At 38.3% G+C, this 18,556-nt stretch overlaps 1 protein-coding gene across 4 annotated transcripts in view; it reads left to right on the top strand.

The window, feature by feature from the left end:
- Positions 1-18,556, top strand: part of LOC149827879 (DEAD-box ATP-dependent RNA helicase 37-like) — a 35,953-nt gene that overhangs the window by 397 nt on the left and 17,000 nt on the right. The window contains exons 3-7 of one of the 4 annotated variants that reach the window (XM_090019711.1): positions 132-972; positions 1,079-1,162; positions 12,218-12,460; positions 12,691-12,858; positions 13,076-13,189. In XM_090019711.1, coding sequence (XP_089875837.1) covers positions 181-972; positions 1,079-1,162; positions 12,218-12,460; positions 12,691-12,858; positions 13,076-13,189 — 1,401 coding nt within the window. In that variant the 5' untranslated portion in view covers positions 132-180. Of the gene's footprint in view, positions 1-59; positions 973-1,078; positions 1,163-12,217; positions 12,461-12,690; positions 12,859-13,075; positions 13,190-18,556 lie in introns of all 4 variants that reach the window. The other 3 variants (XM_090019709.1, XM_090019710.1, XM_090019708.1) reach the window with 3 other exon arrangements.

The raw sequence follows: 18,556 nt of genomic DNA, 5'->3' as shown, positions 1-18,556 counted from the left end.
TTTTTTTTTTTGCCTTTTTTTTGGGAACCTTGAGTTCGTTTTTTGTGCTTTTTCGGCAGAAGTGTTTGCTGTTTGCACGTTTGGATTTTAGGTTGTACGTTTTTTTCTTTTTTTTTGAGCGATATAAGAAGAAAAGAGAAGAGAAGGGAAAACGAAAGAAGCTTGTCGGTATTTTCAATTATGCGAACATCCTGGGCGGATTCTGTGGCGAATTCGGCTGCTGAAAATGTAGCCGCCGCGCCTCCTGCCGCTGCCGCGGGTGCTTCTCGAGCCACTCCGCGCTCGTCGTACGTCCCTCCCCATCTGCGTAACCGGCCGGCAGCTGCTGATCCTGTTCCGAAGTCGGTTGATGCCTCTTCTGGGTTTAGATCTGGTGGTGGGGTTGGTGGTGGCGGAAGCGGTGGTTTTGGTGGTCCCTCCGGCGGCCGTTGGGGTGGTCGGGATTTGGGGAGGTCGGGATATGGTGGCGGCAGCAGCAGCGGTGGCGGTGGCGGCGGCCGTGGTGGAGGCGGATGGAACAAAGGTGGTGGTGGATGGGACAGGGGGAGGGAGCGAGAGGTGAATCCGTTTGAGAACGATGAAGCGACCGAGCTTGCGTTCGGTGAACAGGAGAATACTGGGATTAACTTTGATGCGTACGAGGACATACCGGTCGAGACCAGCGGGGAGAATGTCCCTCCTCCCGTGAATACTTTTGCGGAGATTGACCTTGGTGATGCCCTCAACGAGAACATTCGGCGGTGCAAGTATGTGAAGCCGACGCCTGTGCAGCGACATGCCATCCCAATCCTGCTCGCAGGCCGGGACCTTATGGCGTGTGCGCAGACCGGATCGGGGAAGACGGCTGCTTTCTGTTTCCCTATCATCAGTGGGATTATGAAGGGCCAGCCCCCTCAGAGACCACCACGAGGTGCAAGGACTGTCTATCCCCTCGCCCTCATCCTTTCTCCTACGAGGGAGCTCTCCTGTCAGGTCTCTCTCTCTCATGGTTCTATCGCTTTATAGCTTTCACTTTCTACATCGAAGCATTTTCTATCCTGTCCCTGAGAGATCATTGGTCATTGATCATGCAACGTAGATACATGAGGAGGCAAAAAAGTTCTCGTATCAAACGGGTGTCAGAGTTGTTGTGGCATATGGAGGAGCTCCAATAAATCAACAGGTTTCCATGACCCTCAATCTCTCTCTCTCTATGTTTGAACAACTTTGTTTGTTTCTGAATAATCGTGACGTTGATCGTCTTACATGATGGAGTATTTATAATCGGTGTTTTGGCAGTCCAATAGCAAGAATTTGACAATGCACACTGGCTGGTGATGATGTGGTGTTCTTTGCCCTAACTCAACGTGAAGTCGCATGTTTAGATCAATATGCCTAAACTGAATGTTTTATCGCTAGCTAATGTTGCAAACATTGGTTTTCTATTGCATGGATGCTTTTGCTTGAATGCATTTGTTACCTGAATTTTTTTTCTTTTGAGAAATCAGATGGAATATCCTATTGCATGTAAGGGCGTGATAGCAATGTTGTAAAATATAATGTGGTTTATCCTCCAGCTTGCCTATGGACAAGAAACAAGGTGTGCTGGAGGGGTCTGACATACAATTTATCATTACAGAAATCAAGAAAAATTAGAAAAAAAGAAACATATGATTTTTTTTTTGTTCATCTAGCTATATATTCAAACAACACTGGAAGCCTGAATATGGAATTGATGAAACATGGACCATTCAATGATATGGCAATCATATGTAACAATCAACAAATAATTCATAACATTAAAAATAAAAAACAGCTATAATTAGCAAATATGGTGAAAGGGCTAAGCTGCTAAAAGAAAACTATAGTATCGAGGACTGTCCATGGCATTGGAAGGAGATTTGGAGAGGATGAGCGAAGTATCTTAATCACTTCGTTGACAAACTTCATGTGTTGATAGATGCTGGTAAAGCTGTATCTTTTTTGGAAAGGCTGATGGCTTCACAAATCAGCTTTGTGCAAACAATTCCCTCTACTATACAATATTGTCAGATATAGAGATAGAATAGTTTCAGACTGCTGGTCTAACACTAGGGACCGAGCGATTGTTTTGAGAAGACAACCCAATGATCAGAAATTTAGGGAATGGACAGCTACTATACAATATTTTGGCCTGTAGTACATGTGCATAGGAGTTCTCTGTATTTTGCTCCTATTTTCTAGCTGACCTAGTTGTGGGATTTGTATAAAGAACAATGTAGATAAGCTGAGGCTATGTATTTGTTATGAACGTTACACTTGCCTCAACAAACAGTTTCTTGTAGCAAGTTAACTTGCATATTTTACTCAATGTGGTCATCTCTAGCCACAATATTGATACAAGTGGTCGTATGCTTGACAAATATGCAAATTATATCAGTCTTCATATAGTTAAATTCAAGGTTTTTTTAGTGGAATAACACCTGTCCTCATGGATGATTGAAAAACAGATAATGTAGGGATGGATCTGGAAACCATTCATAAGATAGGGAAATTTTGGAAATCAATATAAGGCAGGGATAATTTTGAGAATCGTTTATAAGGTGGTGTCCTGAAAATGAGATTAAGATAGGGATGGATTTGGGAATCTTGCATAAGGTATGGATGATTATGGAAAATTTTGTTAAAAGAACCTATACTCTCTCTCTCTCTCACCCAATTTTGGTTCATATCAGCAAGGGACATGCATCCGTAGTCTTATTGAACAACCATAAAATGTTGCCAAATTACCAAAATATTTTTTTTGTGATATTTCTTTTGAAAAAATCCCAGTATCTATTACATTGAGTCCCCTATATAATTTGCAAGGTTTCAGGCCGTCCAAGTCATATTTAATTAAGTACTAGACAACCCTAAATTCAAACTGCAAGTTGATTATTTTGATCTGGCTGTATCTCGTCAAAATTTTGTCCATCAACAGATCTATGCTTGAACTTCTATATTTCAGATCATTTCTCTGAATTCTAGAGTGTCAAATCAGGTTATAAAATCATAAGTGCAAATGTGTTTTGTTCTTAGTAAGCATATTTCTCCAGCTGACTGAAAAAGCAAATTAGATGTACTCCCATGTACCATTTGCATGTTGCTTGTGTTTCTGAGCCTACTTTAGACTCTAGAGAGAGAGAGAGAGAGAGAGAGAGAGAGAGATGAATTGAAAATCAGAAAAAGGCTTACCGCCTCCACTCTACTTGATCATCCAACTCCTTACAGTCAAGTAACACTCTTATAGGCAAGAGTATCTGTACAAAAATAAACTCTGGTTCCAGCACCCCCTTTGGGATCTCAATATCTAACCACCCAAGAATTTATCCACCTCTGCATTAACTGACCAAGACAAGAACTTCATGCAAATTGGTGGCTTCACCTCTTCTACATAGTTTATGGGCCTCTTAATGCCTCCACTCATACAAATTATTTTCTTCTTGACAAGAGTAGCTAGAGGAACAGCATTTAAAAGTTGATTGAATCGAGTCCATGCGCATACTCCATCATTCTCATTCAAACAAATTTAGAAACTGCAAGGTTCGTTACTTGACAAGGTTAGGATATGAATGCCATTAAGATACTAATTGTCCTTACTATCTTCTCAATGGCTTGTGGTTGTGACCCTCACCTTCAATAGAAGGATCCCTCTATCGATGAGTCACATCTTCCTCTTCTTTTGAGTTTTGTTGGCAGCTACTTAAGGGCAGTGTTTCGGTTCTCCTCCCACCTATTGACTCTTGGTATGACAGATCTAAGCACCAAATGCACAACAAAGGAGGGTGCCAACCGGAGAGAGAGAGAGAGAGAGAGAGAGAGAGAGAGAGAGAGAGAGAGAGAGAGAGAGAGAGAGAGAGAGAGAGAGAGAGAGAGAGAGAGAGCTGCCATAAAAAACTATCACCAGAGAGGAGCAACTGATGGATCCCTTAGAGAGGAGGCACTCATCGGAAAGGTGTGTCAGAGAACAGAAGGAGCTTGCCAGACTTTGTGTTAGAATTCGTCCACCAGTGTTCGGTTGATGCAGAAGAAGGAGAAGATTGTGAGAGAGAGGGGCGGCTGCAACAGATGGTACGATCCTTCATGCTAAGATCGTGCCCTATATGTTATATATATATTGTAAACTAGATTGAGTATGGATATTACACTATATTACATCGATTCCAGACCCGATATAAAGAATACAGAGGAGTTTGGATTAATACATAGGTTTCAGGTTTGGGTCCAGATCCAAACCCATAAACACACAGAATAAATAAACATGGGTAAAACAACCCAGTCTCAATACCCTCCCTCAAGTTGTGCATGGTCGTGCACCATGGACAACTTGCTCTTCAAGAACCAAAATCGTATGCTGGTAAGACCTTTAGTGAACAAATTCGCCACCTGATCAGCCGTTCGAATATAGACTGGTTCAACTTCCCTGTCTTATACCTTTTGCCGAATAAAATGCTGATCAATCCCAATATGTTTTGTACGACTGTGATAAATAAGGTTGAAAGTAATCTAGATGGCACTCTGAATATCACATAAAAGGGTAGTGGATAGAATAGTTTCTCCTAATTCTATCAAAAGATGCCTCAGCCATGTAACCTCTGTTGTAGCTGTCGCCGTAGACTGATACTCGGCCTCAGTACTAGATCGTGCAACTGCACACTTGCTACTCCATGCTATTAAGTTTTCATCAATAAAAACACAATACCCAGAAACCGACCTTCTGTCATCTGTATCTCCAGCCCAATCAACATCTGCTTATACAACTAGCCGAAGTTGCTCGCCTTTAGTCGTAGATTGATGATAGACTAAGCCATCCTCAAGAGTACCCTTTAAGTATCGAAGGATTCTCTTGACAACATTCATATGCTACGATCCTTCATGCTAGAATCGTGCCCTATATGTTATATATATGTTGTAAACTAGATTGAGTCTGGATATTACACTATATTACATCAATTTCAGACCCGATATAAAGAATACATAGGAGTTTGGATTAATACATAGGTTTCGGGTCTGGGTCCAGGTCCAAACCCGTAAACACACAGAATAAATAAACATGGGTAAAACAACCCAGTCTCAATACCCTCCCTCAAGTTGTGCATGGTCATGCACCATGGACAACTTGCTCTTCTAGAACCAAAATCGTATGCTGGTAAGACCTTTAGTGAACAAATCCGCCACCTGATCAACCATTCAAATATAGACTGGTTCAACTTCCCTGTCTTCTACCTTTTGTCGAATAAAATACTGATCAATCCCTATATGTTTTGTACGACTGTGATGAATAAAGTTGAAAGTAATCTAGATGGCACTTTGAATATCACATAAAAGGGTAGTGGGTAGAATAGTTTCTCCTGATTCTATCAAAAGATGCCCCAGCCATGTAACCTCTGTTGTAGCTGCCACTATAGACCGATACTCGACCTCAGTACTAGATCGTTCAACTGCACGCTTGCTACTCCATGCTATTAAGTTTTCATCAATAAAAACACAATACACAGAAACCGACCTTCTGTCATCTGGATCTCCAGCCCAATCAGCATCTGCTTATACAACTAGTCGAAGTTGCTCGCCTTTAGTCGTAGATTGATGATAGACTAAGCCATCCCCAAGAGTACCCTTTAAGTATCGAAGGATTCTCTTGACAACATTCATATGCTCTGTGCGCGGATCATGCATGAATTGCTAGACTTGATTTACTGCATACACAATGTCTGGTCTAGTGAAAGTGAGATATTGAAGCATACCCACAAGACTGCAATATTGTCTGGGATCTCCATATGCCTCCCCATCCTGTGCACTGAGCTTATGATTCAATACACTAGGAGTGGATAGAGGTTTGCAATCCTTCGTACTTGCCTTATCCAATAAATCCAAGGTATATTTGTATTTAGTTAATGAAAGATATCTATCCCGCCGGTCTACCTCAACCCCCAAGAAATAACGTAGAACCCCCAAATCTTTCATCTTAAACTTTCGACTCAATAAAACTTTTGTAGCTTCTATATGTTTATCAGAATTCCCAGTAATGATAATATCATCTACATATATGAGAAGTAAAATACTGACCTGACGATCTCGAAAGATAAATAGAGAATGATCGAGGTGAGATCGAATGAACCCATGTTGTTGAACTTCGACAAAGAAGCTATCAAACCAAGAACGAGAGGCTTGCTTTAACCCATAGATGGCTCTTCGTAATTTACAGACATGGGTGTTGGGACTGTGTTCTGCATAACCAGGGGGCTGCTCTATATACACTTCTTCTTTCTGACTGCCATGCAAAAATGCATTTTTAACATCAAGTTGACTGAGAGTCCATCCATACTTAACCGACAAAGATAGAATTAATCGAATGATTCCCATTTTGACCACAGGGCTAAACGTCTCATCATAGTCTTGCCCGTATTCTTGAGTAAAGCCTTTGGCTACAAGTCTCGCCTTGTAGCGTTCAATGGATCCATCAAGTTTATACTTGATTTTATAGACACATTTAAAACCTACAACATTTTTGTCTGAGGGTCTAAGAACAATCTCTCAAGTTTCACATTCATGCAAAGCTTCCATCTCCTCATTCATAGCTTCAACTCACTTGACTGACATGTATGCATGTGAGAAACTGATGAGTTCATCTTGCTTTTCAATCTGAGAAACGAATAATTGTAGGTTCGTAGAAAAGTTATTATAACTGACCCATCTCTCAATAGGGTGGCGAATTCTTTCAATCTGCCTGGGCTGCACATCGATTTGCTGAGCATTATTCTTGTTTCGTCGTACATAGATGACTCCTTGAAATTTTGCGGCATTTGAAGTAGGCATGATAGGAGCCTGCATATTTCTCAACTCTTCCATCTGAGGCTCTACATAATTCTCACTCCGTTCAACAGGTAATGTGTGGCATGAGGAAACATCATGCGTCTCTATCTGTTTCAGTAACTCAATAGCAAGCCATGGTTGATACCACTCAACGTCCCTATTGTGCCCATCTATACTTCCTGAGTCCTTAACAATGGTTTCATCAAATAGAACATTTCGCGAGACTTTGATGCGATGAGTGGTAGGGTTATAGCATCGATACCCTTTGTATTGATCGGCATATCCAACAAACTTGTACCTGCATGCTTTGTCTTGAAACTTATCACGTTGAGAGCTATCAATATGAACATAACATATGCAACAAACACTCGTAATTCATTATAATCAGGTTGAATCCCGAAAAGTGCGAAATAAAGAGATTGGTTTTCTAGCAATCTCATGGGTAGACGATTTATGATATATACAGCTGAGTGGAAGGCTTCCGTCAAAAAACTCACGAGAATGTGAGTGTCATGCAATATACTCAAGGCACTTTTCACAATATGCCGATGTTTTCTTTTTGCCATACCATTTTGTTGTGGTGTATGTGGGTAATATATACGACGACTTATTTCATTATCTTGGAGAAATTCAATAAATTCCTTTGATAAATACTCACCCCCGTCACACTGAAAATGTTGAATTTTAGACGAGAATCGATTACAAACTAAAGCGTAAAATAAGCAAAAGAGCTTGAATACCTCAGATTTATGTCTCATAAAATAAATCCAAGTATATCTAGAATAACTATCAATAAAAGTAACGTAATAGCGACTGCCAGATAAAGAAGATTGTGGGACAGGTCCCCAGACATCAGAATAAACAATTTCAAATGGCACAAAAGCTCTTTGATTTATTGAATTAAAAGGAAGAACATGACTCTTACATAATTGATAGCTAAAACAAAGTGAAATATCAGACTCAACACTCAAACTAGATTCTAGAACAAGTCCACTCAACACAAGTTTCTTAATAAATGAACCATTACAATGACCCAAACGACGATGCCAAATCTCTGGCTTATTACACTAAGATAAACTAAAACAATCTTTGGACGACACTAGCTGAACTGGCTGAATGACCGACGAATTTGATGAAGCACTACGAACAGAAGAAAAAGATTCCTTGAGGACATACACGTTTTCTGTCGTTCTCCTTCAACGAGCATCTTCTTCGTGAGAAGATCCTTGACACATACAGAAGGAGTAAATTCGACGAAAGAATTAGTATCATCAATAAGTTTAGAGGCAAAAACAATATTCTTGACGATACTGGAAGAATGATAGACATTGGACAAATTTAAGGAAGAATTAGGGAGTGAAAGGTTAACATTTTTGGTATGAGATATAGAGTGAAGAGTACCATCTCCAGTTTTAATACGAAATTTTCTACGATAAGGAATAGGTTTCAAAATCTTGCCGACATCACCTGTTACATGTGCTGCAGCCCCAGAATCAATGTACCAGGTTCCTTGCTCATTTTGCTTGAAATTTAAACCTGAAAGAGCAGATATCAAAAGATTCTTCACATTATTCTTTTCATCATCCTTCGAGTCTTCTCCTATTCTTCCTCTGTGAGAGGATCCTGCACCATTAAATTTTCCTTTGTTTTGTGGGTTGTACCATCATTAGCTTTGATGTGCCCCCTTTTATTGCATTGAAAACATGTTGGTATATTCTTGGAGCTCTGGTTCCCTGGGAAAGAGTTGGGTGACATGTTGGGCATGGGCAACAAGCCTCGTCCTCCTTGACTATTCCTTCCCTATCCACGTCCACCTCGAAAGCCTCCACGTCCTCTTCCTGACATCATCCTTGTAACCAATACATCATGGTTGCTGGAGTTCAGGGTCATCTTCTCTCCTCTAATGGTAACTTCATACTGCAATAACTTCGCGCAAAGATCTTCAAAACTTGGCAATGAAGGGAGACATAAGAGGGAGGTGACCAACATGTGATAATTGGATCCAAGACCATTCAATGCTTGTTGAACCTTTTCTTTGTCAGGAATTTCACAACCCACTATGGCCAGTTGATCAGTGATGGTGTTGACTTTGTTCATGTACTCTGTAACTGATAAGTTTTCTTTCTTCAAGAGTCGGAATTCTCTTTTTAAATGTATGATTCTGGCCTCTGAAATTTGTGAATAAGTCTGCGCCAACCTCTGTCATAACTCCATAGCTGAGCATTCATCGAGAATGCCCACTAAGACCTCTTGAGAAAGGGTAGAGGTGATGTAAGCAACGATTGCTTGATCTTTTCTCCTCCATGTCCCAAATTCTGGATTGCGAGTCAATTTGTCGGAAACCTCCCCTTTATCATCTCGCTCCTCCTGCATCACAAACTCTGGCGGTGCATGAACGGTCCCAGCGAGGTGTCCAGAGAGATCCAAGCTCCTGGTAAAAGGCAAATCTGCCTCTTCCAGGTCAAGTAATTCGAGTTGTTCAGTTTCTCAGAGATGAGTTGACCAAGAAAACTTGACAGTAGAGAAGGAGAATGAATCCATGACGAAAGAAGAAGATAAGAAGAAAGATCAATACAAAATGCCAAGTGCAGTAAGTGCAGCAATACTAGGAAGCAATCAGTGCAGCAGTATCAGAGATTTCAACAAGCTCGTCCCCCTTTTTTTTTTAGGACAAGCTAGATGTAGACAATCAAAAGATTCCCAACTATGTTGATGCAACCTAGAATTCTGGAAAGGCCAAATAAGACAACATTCTGATTTAATTAAAACCAAACCAGATGTGCTGCTGACGTCAAGATTGGTCAAGCATCCAGGAATAGAAGTAACGTCAAAAATAGGGTAAAGAATTCGGATCGGGCAAAGTGCAGAACAGAAGACACAGATCTGATAATCAAAACAGATCTGACATTAATAAAGGGGCTGATGCAGCGTGAACAGGTTTCAATCTGTTTCACGTGTGCACATGTGTTGGAGAAGAACGACTTCAAGAAATAAAAATCGGGTATGGTAACGCCAGATCTGATGCAGCGCAAAACAAAGACTCCAAGAAATAAAATCAGGTATGGTAACGCTAGATCTGATGCAGCGCGAAACAGATTTCAATCTGTTTCACGTGTGCACAGATGTTATAAAAGATTGACGTTCAGGTATGGAGGAGAAGGACGACGATTTCAAGAAATAAAAATCTGCCCCCCTTTTTTTTTTTAGCCTGAAGAGAAAGGAACGTCAACAAGGAAGGAGGAAGAGATATTTGAAATCAGAACAAAAAAAACTTGATTCACAATCAGAGAAGGATCGAGGTTGAGAGATAGGGAAGAATCACGGTGACCTGTTAAAGCATTGGATCTCGCAGGACACACCTTCTGGAACCAGTTTCGTGCACATCGGGCGGTGATCAGAATCGAGCCTGCTCTGATACCATGTTAGAATTCGTCCACCAGTGTGCGGTTGATGCAGAAGAAGGAGAAGATTGTGAGAGAGAGGGGCGGCTGCAACAGATGGTATGATCCTTCATGCTAGGATCGTGCCCTATATGTTATATATATATATTGTAAACTGGATTGGGTCTGGATATTACACTATATTACATCAGTTCCAGACCCGATATAAAGAATACAGAGGAGTTTGGATTAATACATAGGTTTCGGGTCTGGGTTCAGATCCAAACCCGTAAACACAAAGAATAAATAAACATGGGTAAAACAACCCAGTCTCAATACTTTGCTGCATGAAGAAGGGGAATTCATAAAGGGTGAGCTGGGTCAACTCAAGACATAAGGACATTTTTTACTTTTCACAGCCATTTAACCATGGTCACTCATTGCTCATGGTTAACTTAACTCTCAGTTAACAGAATGATAAACTTGTCCTAACGTGCCAAAAGGCAGGGATGATAGGTATTGACCATAAGGTAGGGATGCACTTATCAGTTGCTCATATGTTAGGGATGGATATGGAAAAAACCCTAAATTTAAATATTTAAAATGTTTAGTTCTATTAGGCCTTTTTATGGTTTGCTCACAATTCTGTTGAATAATAAGCGGAATGGCATGCATTTCCAAATTGAGAAATGTTCCAAGTAAAGTTGAATAAAAGTTTGGATGCCCTTTATGGATCCTTATGTAAAGAAGGCAAAGGGTGCTGGAGGTTACCTGAAATGTAGGGGCGCATGACATGAGAAAAAGAAAAAAGCCAAAAGAGAGGTAAGAACAGCAGTGAAAATCAGCTATGAGCCACATATAATGACTTAAAAGCATTAGCAAATTACATCCAAGCCAGCTCAACTGCTCAGGTCATCCCATGGCCACGGCTCCCTAGCAAACAGAAAAGGACAGAGGCTTCCACACATGCATCTACCAATAAGTGTACTCTTCATTTGTCTGCACGGAAATCATAATTTAACTGCACCTTTTTCTGGAACACTTCTTTAGATGGCAATCCTTAAGATGGAAAAAGTTTTGTGGCTCACCATGTCTGTTAGTTATCACCTATGTAGTCAAAAGCGCTAGGCGGTGCCTAGTCGGTAGACCCCTAAAAAGACTAGTCGAGGACTAGGAGGGACTAGTCGGTACCCCAATTAAAATAGAAAAAGTACACAAAATATACATAAAAATATGTTTAATTCTTTTACTAATAAGATGCTTTCATTATACAAGTACAAAATTACACATGCTTTCACAAAATATATTAATATACGTAACTAGAATATACATATATATATAATTGTACACCAACACACACATATATATATATTTCAATTATTTATAACATATTCAGTATAATCAACAAAATATGACAGAAGCACAATAACACATACATATATAAATAACATATTACATAATTCATAATACTAAACATGCTTTCAGGATTTTATAGAAAAATTCACCAGAAACAAACACACACATATATAAAAAACATAATCAATTAAAATTAATTGTGCATGCTTTCAATGTTTCACAAAAAAAATTCAAAAGCAAAGCAGCGCCCACACACACACACACACACACGTATATAATTATATATATACAAAAAAATAACAATATATATAAGAATAATTGGCTAAACTGCCCTCGTGCCTAGGCATCTTAGTCGCCGACTAGGCGCCTTAGTCGGCAAAATTGGTACCTGTTAAGGTACCCCACCTAGGAATTGCAAACCCTAGGCATTTTACTTACGTATGGCCTACTAGGCGGACTATTAGGTGCCTAGTCGGGACTTTTGACTACATAGGTTATCATGTGTTGATATCTTGATTATACATGAACACAATTTATTTTTGTTACGTAGTTTCTTATCTTCTGATCCTGTGCAAGTAATGTTCTTGTTTCACATCTGAATTTTAGCCTGCTCACTTTGAAAACTCATAGTAAGATTTCATACTTAGCTTATCATGATGTTCTCTTTTCAGCTAAGGGATCTGGAGAGGGGTGTTGATATTCTTGTTGCAACCCCAGGCCGTTTGGTAGATTTGCTGGAGAGGGCAAGAGTCTCCTTACAAATGGTGAGGTACTTAGCTCTTGATGAGGCTGACCGGATGCTGGATATGGGTTTTGAGCCTCAAATTAGGAAAATAGTTGAGCAAATGGATATGCCACAACGTGGTATGAGACAAACATTGCTATTCAGTGCTACATTTCCTAAGGAGATACAGGTACTATAATGTTTATCCCCAATCCCGCCCCCTATTTTTGCAACCATATCATCTTCTCATTTATTGTTCTGCATTTTATTTTCTCCAAAGGTTTACTAAATATATTATATTTGATGGGTTTTTCCTTGACATTTATTATTTTCATTTCCTCGACATTTATTATTTCCTGTCTCATGTGTTTCCTTGAGTTAAAAGCTCTTACATGCTTCTCTATGTGGCTGTGCATTCAGAGATTGGCTTCTGATTTCCTTTCAAACTACATATTCCTAGCTGTGGGAAGGGTTGGTTCAAGCACTGATTTGATTGTTCAAAGAGTGGAATTTGTTCTCGAGTCTGACAAAAGGAGCCACCTAATGGACCTCCTTCATGCCCAAAGAGCAAATGGAACCCATGGCAAGGTAATGTTGGTATGGACGGGTTTCTCATATGTCTGACTTGTGAGTCATGCCCGGTTTGTTTGTAATATGGCAGAGCAATAGCGTACACATTTTTTTCTGTATGTTATGAGATTTTATGTTGCTGTCATTCTGGTCATGTAATTGAAATCCTATTTCTGAAGCAGTATCAGAAGCTAGTCTAGTTAATAATTCTAGTTTTTTTCTATGCAAACTGCAGCAAGCGCTAACTTTAGTTTTTGTGGAGACAAAGAAAGGGGCTGATTCATTGGAACACTGGCTGTGCATGAATGGATTTCCAGCAACTACAATTCATGGTGATAGGACACAGCAGGTATGTTCTAATGGCATATCAATATTCAAAGAGAAATGCAATTTCCAGTCATAATCCATTTTGAGAACCATTGTTCTGTGTGTGCATGAGGTTTTTCCTAACTCATTTATGTGGGTAGTGTGAAATATGTGATCAGCAATCCAATTATCTTGTGCTACTTGCAGCCATTTCTGTTTTTTGTTGGTTGAAAACTAGCAGATCATACCAAGAAAATAAAATTTTGTAGACAGATCTATATAAATGATGATCAGTCTTTTGGATGATTTTCCTATATTATAACTGAATAAATTAAAAAGTTACCCTTTGCTTAAAGAGATGGAGTATTCACTTTTTTATTCTGGTTTATATCAGCTAAAATCAATGATGGTGAACAAATATTATGTTATGAGTTTTAACTGTGAAGACATGCCTCCTTTTGTAGTTGACTTTTCTTTTTAACCTCTGTAATGTGCAGTAGGTCCATTTTTTGTTTGAGAGAATGCTTAATTTTTTTAAAACCTTTAGCATATATGTGAAGAGGTTGGTCAGTCGTACCTGTTGGTAAACTTTGATATATGACTACTTAACAGACGGGTTGTGATCATAAAGCTAACTATGAAGGTTGCTTTAATATTTACATGAATTTATTACTTGCCATTGGGAAACCATAGTCACAGATATCGTTCTCTGGAATTTCTAGGCAAGGGAAAATTTCAGGATATTTTGAAAAAAATTGTTTTCTCAGAAAAATATCAGGACAATCTTGGCAAAAATTAAAAAAAAGGAAAAAATAATAAAAATATGAAAAATAGAAAATGAGAAAAACATATTATTTTACACTTCTGAGCTCTAAAAATTATTAACAACAATATACAAATGAGCCAAGTATAAAAGAAAAAAATCAAATAACAACTATCCACTGTCAAGCAACAATTTATAAATTAAGAACCACAACATCTAAAATAACAAATGAACTAATCTTTAAGGAATTTTCACCAACTATCAAGCAACAATTATAAATTAAAAACCACAATATCTAAAATGTCCAAATCAAACCACATCTAAAGTGTCCAAATCAAGATTACAAACCATAAAATTATGAGTCCATCATCAAAGTTTTCAAAAAGAAATTACAACACATAATTTTGAATCATGCAAAAAGTAGAAGTCTTCATTCAACAATCCATCACCATTCTCTAAATTGTCTTCTTCTTCACTTTCAATGAATGAAAAAATTCCACATTGTCCACCATCTTCACCTTCTTCGATTACTTCTTCAAATGAAATAAAGCCATCAAAGTTAATAGTAGCTTTAGAAGTTTTTTGTATAAACTCTTGAGTGGTCTTCCTCACATGCATATTCATTCTCACATACACTAAATCACTCAATTTAGTTGGACTTAATTTGTTTCTCTTCTTCGTATAGACGGCTTCAAAAGCATTCCAATTTTGCTCACATGTGGAAGCACTACAAGGATGACTTAGGCATTTTATTGCCAACTTTTGCAATATAGGCACACTTCCTCCAAACATCTCCCACCAAAGTCCTACATATACACACAAAATATAAAAAAAACACATGGATAAATAAAATAAATTAAAAACACATTATATAAGAAAAAATGACAAATACTTACGTGGATGCACTTCCCGAAGAAGATGCATGTTCAGCCCATCTGGTTCAAACATTTTCGGATCCCTTGAATGATGCTTCATTAGCTCTGATTCTAATTGCTTAGCCTCATCTTTATCCGGAATCAACTTTTTCATCACAGAATCACGATAAGTGACATCTCTATCTGTATCATAAAAAAGTCGAGGATTCAAGTATGATGCCACTACATATAGAGGGCTACAAAGATTTCTTGCCCATCTATTATCAATGATTTTCCAATATGTTTTATACTTTTCCCGACGATTTTGATGAAAAGATCTAATTGTTTCTTTTATGGCATCACATAAATAGCCTATTGTTGCACCTTCTCCATCTACCAATTTCCATTCTTCCAAAACTCATCATCTTGGATTAGTCGAGTTACTTCTTTTCCATTCTCTTTGTTTACAACTTCCAAATTTCTCCACTCAGGAGATGCAACCATGTACCTCAACTCTTTTTCAAGTCTCAATACAGAATGTAGGCAAATAAAATGAGATGCAAACCTAGTGACCCCAGACCTTGAGCGTTCCTTCCCTTTTGTGTGAGCTCTCATTACTTGCAAAGCTGCTTGCTTCATGTAAAAAAGTTTTGCAATCTTTCTTGCAGTATTCATTACTAATACATGACTCAATTTATCAATATCTTCTAACATAAGATCAATGCAATGAGCAGCACATGCAGTTTTAAACAACAGGGTATCTAAGTTCAAGTATTGCCCCTGCTAATACATAATTGGACCCATTGTCATTTATGAGTTGAACAACATTTTCAGGTCCAATTTCATCAATAACACAAGATAATAAGTTAGCAATGAATTCTCCAATTTTTTCAACTCCTCCTGGAATACCAGAAACGCACTCTGCTTTCAAAAATATAGTGCCCTTAACTGAACTTGCTAAGACATTTATATATAACCTTTTCTTTAGTATCTGTCCATATGTTGACATGTGTGCAACTTGTCATAGATCATGATGATTTGACATCTAAAATATATGTAAATAACGACTAGTTTGTGGGTCTGGATCAAGCTTGAATTATGAATAAATTGATATTTGAACAAAAATGTAAGGGAGGATATTTTGGGTAAAAATAAGGGGCGGGCTGATATTTTGAGAAAGAAAAGAGAGGGAGGGAAGGAAATGGGGAAAGAGAGGTGGACGAAGAAGATAAAGAAGAAAAAAGGTAGAAGATGAAGCAGTACTTTCCCACCCTACCCTGCTCTCTCTCTCTCTCTCTATATATATATATATATATATATATATATATATATATGTATATGGGAAAGGAGGGAGGGTTTTTTGAGTAGGCCCGCACAATGGACCGAGCTAGCTTGTCTCGTTCGTAAACTTAAATGAGCCGAGCCTAGGCCTTCAGCAGAGCTTGATCATTCTAAAGAGCCCGTTTAGGCTCTCAATTAAGCTCGAATTATAAATAAATATATACTATAGTATATGATGCATATTAAAGCTAAACCATTGATCTTAAATCAAGCGATGGTTCGTATCTCATTTACATAAAGAAAAAAATGTAAGGGATTAAGGTTTGAATCATCTCATTCCCCTTTGACTCTCTCCCTTACAATCCCTCTCAGGCTTTCCCCCTTCCCTCTCGCATGGTCTCTCTGTAGGCAACGACAACATGTTGGTGGCAAGCATCCTAGCAGCCCAACAATGGCAGATGGTGATTTCGTCCTCCTGCTCCTATGTTCCCTTTACTCGCTTGATCTGAAGAAGAATAAAGCTCTCTCTCTGTCTGTTTTACACCTGCCCTGTCTCCCATGCTGCAGATCACAACCTTGTTGTCTTTTCCTTCAATTGATTGAAGTAGTTCGGGGTGTCTTATGTTCCATTCGATGATGTAGTTTTTCGGTATTTTTCCTTGTCTACTTTTTCCTTTTTCTAATAACATATGGGTTTGCATATGTGCAATTTTGTAGAATGATGCCTATGCGATGTGTTACAGTTGTTTTGTTGTCATTGTGGATAGATTTTAATTTTTTTATGAAGTGTTTGGTAGACGTTATTGATTTGGTTGATAGTCTTGCTGATATATTTATTTAGTAATATAGTATGAAAGCTTATATCTTTATATAGTAATATAGTATGAATCTATCCTGCCAAACCTTAATTTGATCACTGAAGTGAACAAGCTCGAATGTGTCATTGTCCTTGTTTTGTATGCATCTGTTAGAATTCTAAATTGGTCTGAAATTATGTATCCAAAATGTTTGGAACATGATAATCTAATTTTGATGTTCTGATGGGCCTTTGTTGAATGATCTGAATATGAATTTGAACATAAATCATATCTTATTGTTTGTCTTTCTTTTCCTTACTACATGAAGGAAACATTGCCAAGAGTGGTAGCTTGTTGCTTGAAATATGCTCATGGCTAGAAAATGAACCATGTACTCTATGTCCTGACTGTCATAAAGAATATGCTAGATGCTGAATTTAGCTAAAAATGAATGATATATAGCAAAAAAAATTCTTTTATGTTTATTATTGGTTAGGTTATTTAATTTTCATAGTATAAAACTATAATTGAAATGTTTGTTATCTATTTATAATAAAATAAATAAAAAACTGTGACTCCCTCAAGTCATCCCACCTGAATCACAGCGTTGCAAATGGCCGATCCCAGACCAATTCAGAGTACCATAGACCAAAGTAGATCTAGGAAGATCTAGATCTTAGAATATATTGGGCTACTCAAGTCTGATTACCTATGTCACATGGGTACGGGTATGAGTGCGGATACATGGAAAATCCAAAAAAATGGGTACATATATATAAGTAACATTTTTAATGAAATAAGAGAACATGAGGGTAAATGAATCTGACATTTTAAATATAAGAAAAGAAAAAGGGGGTTTGAGATTTTTTCCTTTTTAATAAAAGGGCAAGAGGGTACATCGTAACCTCTCTCTCTTCCTTCTTCCTCTTTCTGCTCCGCTTCTTCTCCCGCTGCCGAGGTTGGGAAGCGGGAGGGTTTTGACAGGATGAGCAAACAATGTAAACAAAAAAAAGAAAAAAAAAACAAGAGAAAGAGAGAGCTGGGATTACCCTACCCAACCCAAGCCCATCACGTACTTGTGTTACACCTGGTACATGGGCTCTTTTGCCGTGTCTGTGTATCATAGCTGATAACTCAATGTGTCTTTCACCTCAGATCCAAGTAGACACATTTTATTGGATCTTATGATTAGTTGACAAGAGAATAGAGATGAAGACGAAGGAAAGGTTGGGTTAATGAAGTAAAGAGAAAGAATGATAAAATCAAAAATGGAAAAAAGAGAGACAAAAACAAGGTGAATAAGAAGAAAGACGCCATATTAGAGAGACAAAAGATGAGAGTATCTGCATTCAAGATGGTTTTGATTCCATCTAAAATGTTGAGGACAGACAGAACACCAAGATCGCACATTAGCTTGCATCTGAGAAGTTGAGGATAGAGGTACAATACCAAGAGCACACATTAGACATGGAAAAAGAACAGCCTCAATAACTCATATGTCATAGTCCTTTCATGTTACTTAAAATAGAACCCCATGCAAGGTCAATACAAAATAATAATATTTAGAGACATTTTTACAACAATGACGCCAATAGGTGGTGTCAACTTGTGTTGAAATTTACATAAGTCCACCAACAGGTAGTGTCAACTTGTGTTGAAATTTACATAAGTCCACCGACAGGTGGTGTCAAACTCATTGACATAATTGCACTATT

Source organism: Nuphar pumila, chromosome 10 (assembly GCF_984573655.1).
Source record: "Nuphar pumila chromosome 10, dmNupPumi1.hap1.1, whole genome shotgun sequence".
Taxonomy (NCBI): Eukaryota; Viridiplantae; Streptophyta; class Magnoliopsida; order Nymphaeales; family Nymphaeaceae; genus Nuphar; species Nuphar pumila.
Note: the sequence above shows the minus strand (reverse complement) of the source record. Positions and strands in the feature narration are given on the sequence as shown.